Here is a 17,440-nt window from a genome sequence, read left to right as displayed (position 1 = left end):
GTTACTTAAGGGTCATAACACAAACAGTAGTTATCTGTGAACATTTCCCAGTGAAGACATAGATCGATCTCGGCATTAGACATGATTATGCTAAAATTTTAATATTTAAAATATAATAGGCTGTTTCTTAAAAAAAACCTAGACAACGCGATATAGAGCCTTTAAGATATTCGCATTATCAATTTGGGCACGACTGAATCATTTTGTGTTTTCTTCATAGGGGATAAGGCGACCAAAATGGCGTCGGGAAATAAGTGTAAAACTATTCGAAATATCATTGTTTCATTGGATTTTGGAACCACATACTCTGGATACGGACTGGCATTTCCCGGGGAAAATATTGATCCTCAAAATGAACTGACAATCTATACCAATCCAAGAGAAGAAAAGGTTCCTACATGTGTTTTGTTAAACGAAGACAAAAGTTTCCATTCCTTTGGCAGTCAGGCTTTAGACGAATACATCGATATGGAAAATGACGAACGAGAAGCTGTTTATTTCTTTCGAAACTTTAAAATGGCATTATACGAGAACAGGAATTTGTCTAGAGGTATTGAGATAGAGGATGAAAAGGGGAAGAAACTGCCAGCCAAATTAGTATTTCAGCTTGCAATTTCAGGTTTAAAATGTATTGTCATGCAGAGAATTGATGAGCACCATCAAATAAACAATGATGATGATATTAGCAAGTCAGTTCAATGGATGATCACCATTCCTGCAATATGGACAGATTCTGCGCGTCAGTTCATGCGAGAGGCTACTGAAGGCGCAGGAATTCCAAATAACTGCGTCCGATTGGTCCTTGAACCAGAGGCCGCATCCTTGTTTTGTCGGAAACAGAAAATAGTTCTTACGAAATCTGGAAGAAGAACGTTTGCTGAAGGACAAAAGTATATAATCGCTGATTTGGGAGGGGGGACGATTGACATATGCGTGCATGAAATTTTAGAAGACGGTCATTTGAAAGAACTGTATAGAGCTACAGGTGAGGACGCGGGAGGAACAAAAGTCAACGCGCAGTTCGAATGTTTCTTGGCATCCTTATTCGGAAGAGATGTTGTTGATGATTTACGCAAGACGTGTTACGAGCGATTTATTACCCAGATGAGGGATTTTGAAGAAAGAAAAAAAACGTTTAAAGGCACTGAGAGAAATATCAAAACTAGACTCGATACCATTCTGATGAAACGTTTCGAAACAAAATCTGGGAAAAGTTTACAAAATGCAGTCCAGGAATCAGATTTCAGTACAAAAGTGAAGTATGATGACGATAGCGGTCGTATGACATTCGATACATCCGTGATAGAAGCATTTTACAATGGTTCTGTACAGAGTATTATAACAAAGGTAAAGACGATCATCGAAGAATGTGCAGATGACGAATTAAAAACAATTCTTTTGGTTGGCGGATATGCGGAGTCTCACTATTTGAGAAACAAAGTTAGACAAGCATTTCCGACCATTGACCTTGTGTTAGTAGAAGATGCAAAGTTGGCTGTGATCAAGGGCAGCGTTATGATGGGCCTGGAAGAGAGGAACATTGTACAGAGAAGATCCAGATTTACGTACGGGTTTAGTATTGCAAAAACTTTCATTGAAGGTGTTCATCCCGAACGTTTAAAGTTCTATAGAGATGGAGAAGTTAAATGTACGAAAATATTTGACAAATTAACGAAAGGGCAAATGCTTACCTACAACCAAACTTTCAAATCCTCAACGTCAAACAAACTGGAACAAGCTGAATCAAAGAAATTAGAATTTTTCACTGCTTTATATCGCTCCACCAAAGATGACCCAGAGTATTGCACGGAGGAGGAGGGATGTGAGCTAGTTGGACAAGTGCTCAAGAATCCTCCACCTGGAGGCTGGCCCGATGTCCTGGAGTTTGAACATCACCTGATTGTGGGAGAAACTGAGTTTACAGTTAAAGTTTACAACAAACACTCAGGTGAAGAATTACAGGCAACGCTCGATTTCCTTTAAAATATATAAAGTTTAAGTCGGACATAACAGTTTTGCATAAAAACCGACCCCACGAGAGAACTTTGTGTTTCCAATTAAAACGAATGGTTGAATTGATAAGGCAGAGACGCTTTCGGTTTAGAACAATGATACAATGTCTTTATTGTGCACAGTGTACAAAATACTTTTAATGTGTACTCGAAGACGATAACAGTCACTTGCTTAATTCTAACACCATTTATTAATCTGAATACAAACTGTGTGTTTCAGATTAAGTTTGTGTCTATTTTTGTTATTCTATACCCTTTGTGATAACGTTATGTAAATATGTATGCAAATCGCCGACATTTGGTTTAAAAATCCATTCAATTTATTTCAAAAGTACTTTTCTCAATGAATTGTAATTAAAATATTCGTTATAAAAATTGTGTGTGATGTATATACTAGAAGTTTCAATAAAGTAATACTATAAAATTGTCATTGTTTACTTTAAATACATTTTACAAATGAATTCAAATAGTTGCTTTTCTCTATGCTGCATTGCCACAAAACAGTCTAGGATTGTCGGGAATACTTTCTTCTATTTATTTTATGTAAAACTGTGTGTAAATGGTGTTTTCACAGTTAAAGCTGCACTCTCACAGATTGAACGTTTTGACAATTTTTTGTCTTGCAACGAACCAATTTATGCGGAAATGCATGTAAACCAGTCACATAAGACTGCTGACAAAAAATAGATCGCAGACTTTTATATTTAAGTTCAAAAAATGATGTTTATGCATTTTTCTTGATCCGTTAGTAACGCTTTAAGCCATAAAACATTAATTTCCAAACGGAAATATGAAACTCTGCGATCGGATCTTTTGTCTGCAGTCTTTTATCACTGGTTTAAACATATTTACGCAAAAAATGCTCATTCCAAGACAAAAATAAAGAAGTTGTAAAAACGGAAAATCTGTGAGAATGCAGCTTTTAGGCCGGCGCAATTTTGGTCTTGATTTACGGTTACGAAATCGCTCAATAAACACATAGCATATACATTTTAAATTACCATATATTATTAGGCTTACAAAATAAGATATTGGATTGGTTGTCTGAAAAATAATTCTTCCCATTGATAATCTCACCCAGCGGTTGGGCTTTTATCTATACACACTACATCAAAGCACTGGAAGTGCTTAGGGACGGTACTGCTTTAAGCTGGCAGCAGTAGTACACACTACAAAACGTGACTCGGGTGTCTAAAATGACATTAGCAGGTTCAAAGGATAACAAAGTCATATTGCAAATCTCAACTCGCTGTTTGGGTTTAAAACGATTATTGAGATATTATATAATGCGAGTACAATGTTTCATCTTTTTATTGTACATGTATAGCATAGTGACATTTTAACACGTGCTCGGGCTTAAATGGGATAAGCCGACCTGAAATTGTTCTACTGTTTATAAAATTGTATACGTTAAGATAAACAATCAGGGTAAAACAGTTCCACATGACGGTAAATTAGAAGTAGATACTCTTTTGAATCACTGCATGTTACTAAAACTAAGAGAGAGGAGTACTGAGCACTGAGTTGGTACATTGGACTCAGAAAACCGAACAAAACTTGGCATTATTCGGTTTGCAGACTACAAATCTGGTGGTGATGGAAGGGGTAATTAGCGGGTGGGGGTATGGGGTACACCCTCATTGTCTCTGCCTCGAATATCCGCCTCAGCACGCATGTGAACAATCGGCCGTCTTTGTATCAGTGCCGGAAATTAGAATATTCTTCTATTCACTGGACAAATCACACAAATAGGCCGACCCGTCTCGTTGTAACAACTAATTTCCTCATTAGCTCGATACTAATTTCCTCATAACCTCGATACTAATTTCCTCATTATCTTGATACTAATTTCTTCATTATCTCGATAGTATCTCGATACTAATTTCCTCATGAGCTCGATACTAATTTCCTCATTAGCTCGATACTAATTTCTTCATTCGCTCGATACTAACTTTCTCATTAGCTCGATACTAATTTCCTCATTAGCTCGATTGTGAAGAAATATAAGGAATGCCGTTAGAGCAATCGCCTGTGAATGTGTTGATCTGAAATGTGATACTCGATGGAACGATGATTACGGTACGATAACGCGACAGTACGATAACGAAAACGCAATGCTTCGACAGTACGATGATGATACGATATACTATCGTGTTTTCACCATCTTATTGTCGCATTTTCACCATCGTTGTTTCGTGAATTCGCGTAGTCTTGTTTTCAGTATCGTATTGTCGCGTTTAAATCATCGTACTGTTCGCCTTTTCATCATCGTACTGTCGCCTTTTCATTATCGTACTGTCGCCTTTTCATCATCGCATTGTCGCGTAATCATCTTCGTACTGTTGTGTTATCATCATCGTACCGTCGCGTTTTCACCATCGTGCTGTAGCGTTTTCAACATCGTACTATCGCGCTTTCACCATCAAACTGTCACGTTTTTACCATCGTACTGTCGCGTGTTCACCATCGTACTGTCGCGTTGTCGCGTTTTCACCTTCAAACTGTCGCCTTTTCACCATTGTACAGTCGTGTAATCATCATCGTACTGTCGCGTTTTCACCATCGTACTGTCGCGTTTCACCATCGTACTGTCGCGTTTCCACCATCGTACTGTCGCGTTATCATCATCGTACAGTCGTGTTTTCATCATCGTACTGTTGTGTTTTCATCATCGTACTGTCGCCTTTTCATCATCGTACTGTCGACTTTGCATCATCGTACTTACTGTCGCGTTTTCACCATCGTACTTCTACAACTACTACTACTACTACTACTACTACTACTACTACTACTACTACTACTACTACTACTACTACTACTACCACTACCACTACCACTACCACTACCACTACCACTACTACTACTACTACTACTACTACTTCTACTACTACTACTACTACTACTACTACTACTACTTTTGTATAAAACGAGATAAGTTATCCACATACATCAGCAGCCAATTGTATAAAACTGGATAAGTTATCCACAGCCATCTGCAGTCAATTGTATGAAACTGGATAAGTTATCCACAGTCATCAGCAGTCAACTGTATAAAACTGGATAAGTTATCCACAGTCACCAGCAGTCAACTGTATAAAACTGGATAAGTTATCCACAGTCATCAGCAGCCAATTGTACAAAACTGGATAAGTTCTCCACAGCCATCTGCAGTCAATTGTATGAAACTGGATAAGTTATCCACAGTCATCAGCAGCCAATTGTATAAAACTGGATAAGTTATCCACAGTCATCAGCAGCCAATTGTATAAAACTGGATAAGTTATCCACAGCCATCAGCAGTCAATTGTATGAAACTGGATAAGTTATCCACATTCATCAGCAGCCAATTATATAAAACTGGATAAGTTATCCACAGCCATCTGCAGTCAATTGTATGAAACTGGATAAGTTATCCACAGTCATCAGCAGCCAATTGTATAAAACTGGATAAGTTATCCACAGTCATCAGCAGCCAATTGTATAAAACTGGATAAGTTATTCACAGTCATCAGCAGCCAATTGTATGAAACTGGATAAGTTATTCACAGTCATCAGCAGCCAATTGTATGAAACTGGATAAGTTATTCACAGTCATCAGCAGCCAATTGTATGAAACTGGATAAGTTATCCACAGCCATCAGAAGCCAATTGTATAAAACTGGATAAGTTATCCACAGCCATCAGAAGCCAATTGTATAAAACTGGATAAGTTATCCACAGTCATCAGCAGGCAGTTGTATAAAACTGGATAAGTTATCCACATCCATCAGCAGGCAATTGTATAAAACTGGATTATGTTGTCTACAAGTTATATTTTGGTTAGTTTGAACGTTCACATGATTTGATTGGTTAATATTATTTTTGGATAAATATTGACCGATTAATAAACTTTTCTGTTAACTATGACCAAATCAAAGAATAAGACCAACTGGCTGCTGGTTATCTTATGGCTCATTTCCACTTATAAGCAATTTGATTGAGCAACAATAATAATTGACAAACTATTGACTAAGCTTGAATTAAGGAACCAGCTATAAGTTTCCAGTCAACATGCTTTTATGGGTACATTACATGCCAAACATTTTAGAGTTTCCATTTTGTATTAGTTCATTTGTTTGCTTTTTATACCGTCTGTTGTTTGTCTAATAACATAACCAAACGAAGCATTCCACGCTATCCAGTTTAACCATGCGTCGTGCAAATTATCAAAATTGCAGTGTATCATTTCTGTATCATTTTATAAAAAAAAAAGAATGTTAAGTATATTCTTTAACTTGTTAAGTTGATGTATTCTCAGTCCGTTTTCATTATAATGCCATTAGTCAAATAAATAAATTATATAAAAGTATGTGACATGGAATACACAAACAAGCAGAAATCCACACGTACAGAAATGGTATCAGTGTAGAAACTTATTACATAATTCATGTAACATTTGATTAAAGCGAAGGGAGAATGATTTATTAATAATGATTGAATATAGGAAAAGTTTAAGTGTTGTTTAATGTTCATGAGGTATTCAAACTGGTTAGGATTTGGGTGATTTACAAAGTAATTTGTTATTTTTTGAGTCTAACGATTATCTCCAAACAAACAGAATTCAAACAAATACAGTAGAACTCCGATGGCTCGAACTCCCAGGGTCCGGCGTTAATAATTCGATCCATAAGAAATTCGAGCCAAGCGGGAATGCTTTTCTTCAGTAGAAAGAAATCGGTCCTTCAGCCCACTTCGAGCCAATGATGAAATCGAGCCAAACGAGTTCGAGCCAACGAGGTTCGACTGTAGTGGAATGCATTCCCAATTGAATGTAGGTTCTTTGATATCATTTAGTATAGTAAAAGGGAGCATTTGTATTATGTTAGTTATAAAATTAAAGTTTTATAGGTGTAGCTACACCGTACAACATTCAATGTCCTGGGTAATGCACCAGTCAATTGTAACCACGCCCCCCCCCCCTCCAGGTCCGGGGGTATACCGGGGATAGCCGAGGAAATGGGCCGTGTTTTTACCTTCTAGGTTTTCCCGCAGTGCCGGGTGAATGTGTTGGTTTTGTCCTCGCGCCCAAAAGTAGCGGAGAATGGGCCTTACCTAGGGTCCCTGGGGTGCGGGGGAATTTGGTGGTGATTTTACCAGCAGTTCGTCCCCGCAGGGTGGGGATTTTACCCGGAGTTGGCTGGACTGAAAGTCAAAGTCCCCGCTATTCCCCGGACCTGGAGAGGGCCGTGGTTACAATTGACTGGTGCATAAAAAATCTTAATATTTTTTTTCAAAACAATGCTCAGTGTTGCACGTAGGATAAAGTTTAACATTGTAAAAGATGTATTAAGATAAAGATGTATGAAGATAAATGCCGAATACTTGAAATCAACTTCCGTGTTTTACGGATTTGATGTATGCAAAGTTCATAATCACTTCCTGTTTATGAAAGCTTTCAGTTTCATTGTAAATTTTACACAATCGAATGTACTTGTGTTAATTGTGTGAATTTTCAACGATGGTAAGAGCATCTTTTTTATTTATAAATATTTTAACAAAAATAACATGTAAATTTGTTTTTAATTACGAGTCAGTATGATTACATTAACTGCTTTCGTTTGAAATGCATCATATAGTAATATAGATTTAGATTGTCCTTAATCATGTTGTATTTTTAAGCGTACAGGCTACTGGAATATAATAATGTTATTGGTGTTGTAAGCTTATTTATACTCGCAATCGGGTCTTGTCCATTCGACGAGTGCTCCGTTAAGATTGTTAGTCATTTGAGGTTTTTGGAGCATAATGCACAGACAATATGTAACCATGGTTAGAGCTACCCTGATTCTTTAACGTGCACCAGTGTAAAGCACTGTCACACGGGGCCCCCATTTAAAGTCCCTACCGTAAGGAATTAGTATGTTTTAAGTGATGTGACGAGGAATCGAACCTGCGAGCCCAGAATTGATAGTCAAGTGTGTTACTACTATACCACGGATCCGTCACACCGGTAAAGCAGATTTCAGCAACTATATATCACGCCTCCAAACTGAATGTCACAATTGGTCAATGGTCCATGACTCTCCACACTGGATCACTAATTTTTATATCGTACCAAAATGGCATCTTTTTTTCCGATTCCGATGGATAAATGAAACATTTTCCGTACTGGGTTGGCTTCTTGGTCAATGTTAACAGGTTGTCGACGGGATAAATAAGTTGCGGGGTTAGTAGGTGACCTGGTATATGATATACGGGGCGCAAGAAACAATATTCGGGTTCGAGCTTCGCTCTCACTCGCTATGGTTTCCTTTGCGAAATAATAGGCATAAACTAGACAGTGGTTGATCATATATATATTACAAACCACAAACTTATGTAAAACCTGTGCAGTAATACGTTCGATTGCATTAAAAGAATAAACATTATACTTTAATTAATAATACCGGTTTGATTGATAGAAATTGGTTTCAAGTAATATCAATCACTAGCGGATTCAGGGCGGGCGCACCCCCCCCCCCCACCCCACAAAATCGTCTAAGTTTTCTTTTTATTTCCATATAGGAGAAGAAAATTAATAAAACACGCCCAAATGCACCATTTCGGACTAAATACTGCCAACACTTGAAACCAAATAAATTTCGTTTCTGAGGGAGGGAAGCAAGTCAAAGGGGAACGCTCCTAAGTTATGCCCCCTCTAACGTCGAAATTTGCTTGTTAAGGTGTAAGAACACTATATATTTTACGGAGTAAGCACGAAAAGTCACGAGTTAAATATTTCCTTGTTGTGTTCACGCGATGAAAAAATGCGATCTGTCATTGAAATGAAAAAAATATGGCATAAAAGGACATGTAGGTTGATAGGTTGGTGTTGTATGCGAACAAGAAAATCGTTGAAGCCCTATGCGTGCTGACGTTTGATTTAGACGTGAAAATGGCCTTAAATTTAAAAACGTAATAATTTGATAACAGTGAAATGTCAATTTAAGTTCAACGATTAATCTATAAACCACCGGAAAGTATATCATCAAAAAGGAATATAAAAGGAAGTTATAAAAAGAAACAACAGGCCCAAGATCGTGATTAAGTTTATCTTAAGAAAAGTAATTTCCTCACTTTGTCGAATCCGTATCTTTTTACGAAATACGCAAATACATATACAACTGATTCATCTGGATTGTCAGTTAAAGTGGCACTTAAATATTTAAGAGCTGGTCGTTACGCAGCTTAGTTATAATTAGAAAAAAGTCCGGGACGCTTATTAAACCGATGATTTTTGTTTAAAAAAAAATGCATTGTCATTAAAACACATAGTATTGTTAATAATCTTTATGAATTATTTATAGTGATGTTTTTTTCTCCTAACAATTTAACCATGCAAGCAATTCTTATCGTGCCCACGGGCAAAGATAAAACAAGTACCCGTATGGAACTCCTTTTTAATGGTCATTACATTGTAATTAAACCTCGTTTCCGCAAAACACCCTACGCTCGGGTCGGGATGAACCTGTCTTTACACTCTCATGGAAGATACTTATAATCTACTAGTATTCCGTGCTCGCTTGGCGACTTGACGTGCGATTTTTTTTCTTTTTATCGGTCTTTCGGCTCGCTATATCTGCAACTTAATTTCTTTATCGCCAACCTGCGGCGAAATATGTTAAGCTTTTTATATGCTCTAATCATAGCAATTATTGAAATACTATTCCAAAACAATGATAAAAACATCAGACAAATTTCATTTAAGATCCGGCTTCATCCACAAAAAATATACTTTCCATATAATCGTGAAAACTGTAAAAATAAATGTATCCTAAATGCGTCAAGAGCCACATGCATGTAAAAGGGATTTGCTTATGTTTTTGTAAAAATGCACTTACTGTATGACGAAATAAATTATTCCAAATCATAAGGGTTTTTAAAACTATGATACTGGCGACTGGAAGCCTTAAACACATGTTGATATATGCTCAAATTTTGTCTTTGAAGTCCTCGATTTTGAATAGCATTGAGGACGCGATAACAAACTGCTTTACAGTTAAGTTATTCTTAAGTTTGTGTTTGAGTCCTTGTGAGCGTAAGGTTTTGTTGTCAGTATTCTCTTTTGTCCTTTACTGTGCCGGCATGGGTTCCCTCCCTATTAAAAGCATAATATGTGTTTATACTGTAAGTGTATTTTTTTCTTCAATATCGGTATCAAAGAGTAAAATAGATATAATATATGTGGGGTTTTTAGATGCTTTACCTGGAAAAACAAATGATGCCAAAATTTGAGCGAGTCCCTTTCAGTAAAAGTAACTGTAAGAAAAACAAAAGTTTTTGAAATTTTACGTGGTAAAACGATTGTTTAATTTGAATAACAAAGTTAGTGGGTGGTGTAACTGTTTTGTATTATATGGTATTGGTATGTCAATGTTCAACTAGCGTTCATTTATTTTGATAGCGTTGTAATTTATCCGTAAGCTAGTTATTAAACGCAGAGACTTATAACAGTTCGAAAATGGGGGTTATTGAACTAGTCGATATTAGTCAGGTGTTGACCCTCGGTGGAACAGAATTACAAGACAAAAAATATGTTTACGTGGTAATACAAGTCTTATCCTTATCCTTGGACATGCCTTATTGGTTTCATTCAGTATATTTGTCAACTGATTAACTGCCCAATCAAAGCACTTGGATTCTGATCTTTAATTCAAGTTAAATTCTAATTTAATATCGAATATGACGTCAATATAATATCGTTCTTATCCTTTGACACGCCTCGGTGATCATTTCAGTCCATTCGCCAGCTATTTTTACTGTCCAATCAAAACACTTGGATTCTAATCTTAAAACTAAGAGAAACCAAAGAAAAGTATTGAATACACACCCACGTATTAATTAAACATATAATTTTATGTTCAAGTCTGGTGACTGGGCCCATGGCTTGTTCAACTGCTTCGATGACCTCGGGATCTGTATCATTGCCTACCTGGCCCCCTGCGTCATCTTTGGGCAAAATGCGGAGAAAATTGGAGAAGGAAGCTGCGTGCTTTGTGGTAATGTTTTGTTAGAAAGTTGTCGTTATTTTAGCTTTACTGTGCGTGAGTGCGTCTCATTGAAGGTATCCGATGTAAATTTGGGACGCCTAGTGATCCAATGTTATTAAAGTAGCATTTGAAATGATTTTTATATACATAAAGAACCTGTAAAATAAGTTAAGAATACAAATAAGCTTTGAAGATTGAACAAAAGTAAAGTTAACACCCGACCTTCAGTAGAATTAAAGAACTAAAATTCAAATAGCAATACTTGTTTTAACTATTTAACACATTTATTTTACATATTTGTAATCAGTATTCAATTCCATTTTGAATGATACAAAGATTCAAAATGGAACATGGTTATCAAAAAGATCATCTTCAATTTAAGTACAAGATTTCGACATAAACTGAACATATATTCGTGATACGTACAGACTAAGTAGTGAATAGAATGTTATTTAAACTGAAATAAAATTGGTATTGAGAAATTGGATCAATTATACAATGAAAATGATGTTAAAAAACTGCAAAGAATTATGTACTTTTAAGTTCATGTATGTCTTTAATTTTCCCTTGATTCAAATATTTCAAGTCTAGTCTACTTTATTCCCATTCTGAACCTGGATCATTGAGATTACCATCTCTTTACCTTATTTATATGTTTCAGGTCTAGACTACTTTATTCCCATTCTGAACCTGGATCATTGAGATTACCATCTCTTTACCTTATTTATATGTTTCAGGTCTAGACTACTTTATTCCCATTCTGAACCTGGATCATTGAGATTACCATCTCTTTACCTTATTTATATGTTTCAGGTCTAGACTACTTTATTCCCATTCTGAACCTGGATCATTGAGATTACCATCTCTTTACCTTATTTATATGTTTCAAGTCTAGTCTACTTTATTCCCATTCTGAACCTGGATCATTGAGATTACCATCTCTTTACCTTATTTATATGTTTCAAGTCTAGACTACTTTATTCCCATTCTGAACCTGGATCATTGAGATTACCATCTCTTTACCTTATTTATATGTTTCTGGTCTAGTCTTATTTATTCCCATTCTGATCCCCATTCAGGTTGAAAGTGTGAGAGGGAAGATGGTCTTTTCTTTACCTCAGTTATATGTTTCAGGTCTAGTCTACTTTATACCCACCCTGAACATCGTTGAGGCTGTTTGTGTGAGGGGAAAAATAATATTCTCTTCAACTTATTAATATGTTTCAGGTCTAGTCTTATTTATTCTCATCCTGAACCTGATTGAGGCTGTAAGTTTGAGAGAAAAGATTATCTTATCTGTACCTCATTACTATGTTTCAGCTCTAGCCTTCTTTAAACCCACCCTGAACTTCATTGAGGCTGTTATTGTGAGAGGGAAGATTATATTATATGTACCTTATTATAATGTTTCAGGTCTTGTCTACTTTATTCCCATCCTTAACCTGATTGAGGCTGTTAGTGTGAGAGGGAAGATCAGAGAACAGAACAGCATAGAGGGAACACCGTGCAACGACTGCCTTACCATTGCATTCTGTCCACTTTGTGCTCTCGTACAGGAGGCTTTGGAAATCCAGAACATTCCGGGACTTATGTCAATGGCCAGGGAATAGACTAAGGAACCCGATGTACAGTGTTGTTAATATTGGACGCCTGGTGATCCCATACTATTTTTGTTTCAGTTAAATGGATGTTATGAGTAGAAAATGAATGCATAAAAAGTAGACCGACTTTAATGTTGCAAACGGTCTTTTTCAGTGTTGGAAGATTGCAAAATTAGCAAGCTCACATTTGATTTCAATTGAAATAAAGAACAAACCTACAGACTGCTATTAATCTATCAGATATATTTTTGCAGTCATATGTTTCACATATTAGGATAACAATCAACCTTTTGAAATGATATTAATGTTGTTTGGGGTAACAGGGCATCGAATTTGAACATTATTTGATTTACCAATGGTTCTATGAAAGTAAAGATTATGTGTACATCGGATACTTAAAGAAGGGTGATGATTTCAGATAACTGTGTTTCACAAGTGTTGCCTTATAGTGTTTAACAAGTCAAAATATATTGACACTTTACTCATTGAATAACAGTTAGAGAAGAAAAGACATCTCAAGAGTAATGAAAACTATAATACGATCATTATCTACTAAATACATATTATAACAAATTGTTTTTGTAGTCAACTTCAATTATTGTTTAATTAGTCAAACCATATTGACACTTATTATATTATAGTTAGTATAGATCAGAGACCTTGAGAGAAATGGCATCTATAATACGATAATTATCTACTATATCTTATATTGATTGTTATTGGATTTTAATATAAATTGAGTATGATATATTGTCTTGTTGTTGTTGTTTTTTCTTACCTATAATCATTATCCTTTGTGTCCATTAGCAGGACCCAGTTTTTCAAAACATGTGAAGACACTTATAATAGGATTCAGCTAAGTTCACTATTTTTGTTTTGATTTGATTTGTATAATATTTAAACTCTGTGGGGGTTTTGCCTTTAAAGGGAAACTGTCTTTATAACCATCGCGATATTTTTATTTAGTAAAATTAAGTTCTAGTAAGAACTTTGGCTTCATGGAATAAGCTACTTAAGCTTGTTTCGCTTAAGATTTTTTTTTTTAAAAATCTCGGATAGGAGTCTTATATGTGTATGGCTTTGAATTGAGGCGCGGTTAATGTATATTTAAACATTTTTGCCCAAATCCATTTGAAGCCACTTCTTATCCGACACTAAAATAATTCGGTATGGCTAGTTTATTGATGCGCAGATAACGTCCAAATAAATAAAATTGAATCAACACATCATACGAACGTTATTGCAATGTTTTATTGAAATTGATTAACAAATACATATAAAACTTACAAATAAAAAAACATTACTGTTAAATCCAAATTCAGAAAATGACATAACGATGTGAAAAGGCACCGAATCACAGTCAAATCCGTACATCAGAGTATCTTATACCTTGTATGTCCTCCCGTGACTCAAAAGACGTGCCCTCACCTTTGTTTCATTTGACATAATGTAGTTTCGTATGAAACCTTTGGAAATATTCCGCCATTCGTGCACAAGGGCCTGTTCCAGTTTAAGCAGATTGCGAGGGGGTGCCAATCGCCTCCGTACTCGCCTGTCTTGTTCGTCCCAAACATGCTCAATAATTCTGAGATCTGGCGATTTGGAAAGAAAGCTGGACTCCATCGGAAGTTCATCTGGTCAAGTAACGCCTGTGCTGCGCGCCCTGTATAGGCCGGTGCCCCGTCCTGAGGCAATACGGTACAACGTTCACCGACTCATAGGTGTGGAATTGTTACTGGGATCAAAATATCATGCTGATATCTCACAGCGTTTAGGTTTAGAAAACACATGCACCAAAATAGTCAACACATAAAGTATCTTAATTTTGCATAAAAATAATTATTCCGCACTCAAAAGCGATGATGCTTTAATTATTGTTTTAAACATATTTTATTTCAAGAAAACGTTAAAATGACATCGTAAATTACAATACAAATACTTAAGAATTTTATCGAAAGAAAACAGAATTGTGTTGTAATACTTGCGGTTGCTTAAGATGCTATATTCGACAATTGTTAGTAGAGCAACAATTATTCTTTATGGATATATAATTGTGTATTCTTCCACTTGCACTATTATGTAAGATGTTTGTACAGACATACAGTTTATCATTATATATGCTCTTTATAATGCATGGAATTAATACGAGTTAAAATAAAATGTTTAAACACTTAGACTTAGTGTCTTAACATAGAACATTCAATGTTTATGACGTGCGAGAGCTAACATTATATTATAATATTTAGATGCGGAAAATACACGCAGAATGCATCATGTATGATACCAGCCCGTTAATGTACGTTAAGGGAACATTTTTAACATTTTAACATATATGGACCTTTAATATGTCCCGTAGAGTCGACCAAACAGAAAATTGACTCTGAAACGGCTGTTTATATGGACTACTATTATACTGTCTATATTATGTGAGATTAAATGGAGGTATGTTTTAGCAGACAAATAATGTAAATTTTCATTAAAGTACGTAAAATGAACCCAGCGGAACCTTTTAGAAGAAACATAGAAATATAGGAATACACTTATGGAAGTAAAATATCTAGGAATTTATAGATTATTATAACTTCATGTACTCTACAGCACTCTCCCTGAAGGACTCTGTCTGTGTTTTGTTATTTAATATATAGAAATATTCAACATATAATTCACACCATAGTATATCAACTTTGTATCTCAAAGATAAAAGGGACATAATCATCACTTATTTTGACGTATATAAAATAGTAGTGCGTAGCCTTTTTTCTTTGACAATAATGTCCGAATCATTCCGATCATTCGCGTCTTCAAGATGGCGGATAAATCGATGCAAATTTATTTCAAGAAACATCTTGCCGAATAAAACCACAGCGGAGCGTTTTGACTGTAATTGTCTTGTTTATTTCAATGTACAATTATACTATGCTTTGTTTTATTGTATTCGTTTTACAGGTTATCCCCAAACAGAGCCATAGAGGCAGTTTAAATTATCGGCACGTGAATCGCCATTTTCAGAATATTCGACGACGGAGTGAAACGGACGACCTGCTCGAAATCCACTTTCGTTTGTTCCCCAGGTTACATTATATTCATGTTAAATATTGAGATCCTATACAACAGTTCCGACATGTGCCACAGTGCTGCAGTGAAATGGCTAGGACATGGTTTTTAAAAACTATTTTATAGATTGTTGCTTAATGTGCAGCCATTTGCAGGTACTGTATGTTTCTTTTTTATTGCATGGCAAATACCCAAGGTTGCTCTTGACAGCAGCATTTTGCAAAATTGCAAGTTATAATGTTAACAGTAACTTAATTTCTTTCATCTCCCACAACTTCTATTTTGACTTGGCCGGGGATTGAACCATCGATATTGTAAGTAGTATTCGTTATCATACTATGACTATGCCAGGGATTTATTGCGGTCTTCAAGCTGAACTAGACACTCCATCAGAACACTTGGTAGTAATCTTGTATTGTTTTAAGTTTTTTTAAAAACAAATCGCAATACAGTTGTCCACATATTACATTATACATTAGCAATGACATTCCACTTAACTCCAATATTACAAATTATACTGGTGCCTTTTGATCACCATGGCATGCCTTCTAATTAAGTGATAAGCTTTGTATAAAATATATATATAGCTTCTCTTATCAACACACTAGAAATTCTTACTACTATCATTGATGTATTTATTTATGTATGGCATTTTCAGATGGTCAGCAGTTCTTGTAATGACAATGATTTCTATAAGTGCGGGTTCCATGTTCCTGACATTTGACTCTTGTTTTGAGGGTTGTAGAACATCTACAGGTAGGTTGTGTTGGGGCAAACAAGTTTGCTTTGTTGATATTTAACAACAACAAAAAACGTCAGTTCAATTTAGACTATACAAAATCATTTACACATAGTTTTTAAATGAAGGAGTGCAGTGATCATCATATAAGGTAACATGCCCAACAATAGTATAATATAATAAGGGCCTTTTCAATATTAAGGTCTTACAAACTAAAAACAAGTTTATACAAAACTGACAGAAGAGGAATATGGTAAAAACTTGATGTTATTCAGTTTAAAAAGCTGATGAGTATCAGATAATTTATTCACTTTTGTTGATCGGAATTCTTATAACTTCAATTGTGCTGTTTGCATCACAAGAATATTGGTAAGTAGAAATGCACTGAGCAGGGCAGCTCCAGTGGTCAAAATAAGTACAAGCCCGCAAGCCCTGCACTGGTAAAATGTCTTCTGGACTTGCTCAAACTCTGAATTTTATGAAAAGTCTAATTTTGATGATTGCAGTGCTGGGGTTGTATGTAAAACATTTGTCATTTTAAAAAATCAAGATTTTGTTAGAAAAATCTTCATGGCTTTGTTCACTGAACCATAATGTTAAGTACAGTTAAATGCATTTGCACTGAGTCTCATTTAGTATATTATGCTCAGCAATGTCTTAAATTTATTGAACACTGTCTAAGAAAATAAAACATCAATTCTGAGCAAATGCTGACAGTGGAACGAGTTCATGGCCATGTAAGGAAGACCTATGGGGAATTATGTTCTCTGATATCCTGTGTATCAAGTAAGTAAAACCTTGTCAAAAATAATTACTACGTAGTTATGTATTTCTGTTACCAACTTAAGTATGTATCATGAAGTTTGGAAATAAACACTGACCTTCAAATGAAACTGATTTTCAGACTATAAAGACATCAAAATGAAAGCAGTGAGAGTACTGGGCATTGTAAATATTGTGCGGGTTAAAAGACGTGTCATTTCTACGGACCATCGATTTACCATCTGGCCGGGCAGATGTGTTGGT

The 17,440-nt window shown here is 35.7% G+C and overlaps 3 protein-coding genes across 7 annotated transcripts in view; all 3 read left to right on the top strand.

Moving 5' to 3' along the window:
- The first annotated feature begins 237 nt into the window (after positions 1 to 237).
- LOC128241065 (heat shock 70 kDa protein 12A-like) lies at positions 238 to 1,983 on the top strand. Its single transcript, XM_052958049.1, has one exon. The coding sequence runs from the start codon at positions 238 to 240 to the stop codon at positions 1,981 to 1,983; it is 1,746 nt and encodes a 581-aa protein (XP_052814009.1).
- A 5,371-nt stretch (positions 1,984 to 7,354) lies between these two features.
- Positions 7,355 to 13,374, top strand: LOC128239784 (uncharacterized). 2 transcript variants are annotated; one of them, XM_052956220.1, is made up of 3 exons: positions 7,355 to 7,512; positions 10,897 to 11,029; positions 12,434 to 13,374. In XM_052956220.1, the coding sequence occupies exons 1-3, from the start codon at positions 7,510 to 7,512 to the stop codon at positions 12,628 to 12,630; spliced, it is 333 nt and encodes a 110-aa protein (XP_052812180.1). In that variant the 5' UTR covers positions 7,355 to 7,509; the 3' UTR covers positions 12,631 to 13,374. The 2 variants fall into 2 exon arrangements, with proteins under 2 accessions (XP_052812180.1, XP_052812179.1); XM_052956219.1 differs by lacking the exon at positions 7,355 to 7,512 and having other exon boundaries at positions 10,888 to 11,029.
- A 2,042-nt stretch (positions 13,375 to 15,416) lies between these two features.
- Positions 15,417 to 17,440, top strand: part of LOC128240685 (uncharacterized) — a 65,167-nt gene continuing 63,143 nt past the window's right edge. For 2 of the 4 annotated variants that reach the window (XM_052957405.1, XM_052957401.1), the window contains exons 1-3: positions 15,447 to 15,501; positions 16,334 to 16,431; positions 17,319 to 17,438. The gene's annotated coding sequence lies outside the window, so the exon portion shown is untranslated. Of the gene's footprint in view, positions 15,502 to 16,333; positions 16,432 to 17,241; positions 17,439 to 17,440 lie in introns of those variants that run through there. The other 2 variants (XM_052957403.1, XM_052957404.1) reach the window with 2 other exon arrangements.

The sequence above is a fragment of the Mya arenaria genome, chromosome 7, assembly GCF_026914265.1.
Source record: "Mya arenaria isolate MELC-2E11 chromosome 7, ASM2691426v1".
NCBI classification, from domain to species: Eukaryota; Metazoa; Mollusca; class Bivalvia; order Myida; family Myidae; genus Mya; species Mya arenaria.
Note: the sequence above shows the minus strand (reverse complement) of the source record. Positions and strands in the feature narration are given on the sequence as shown.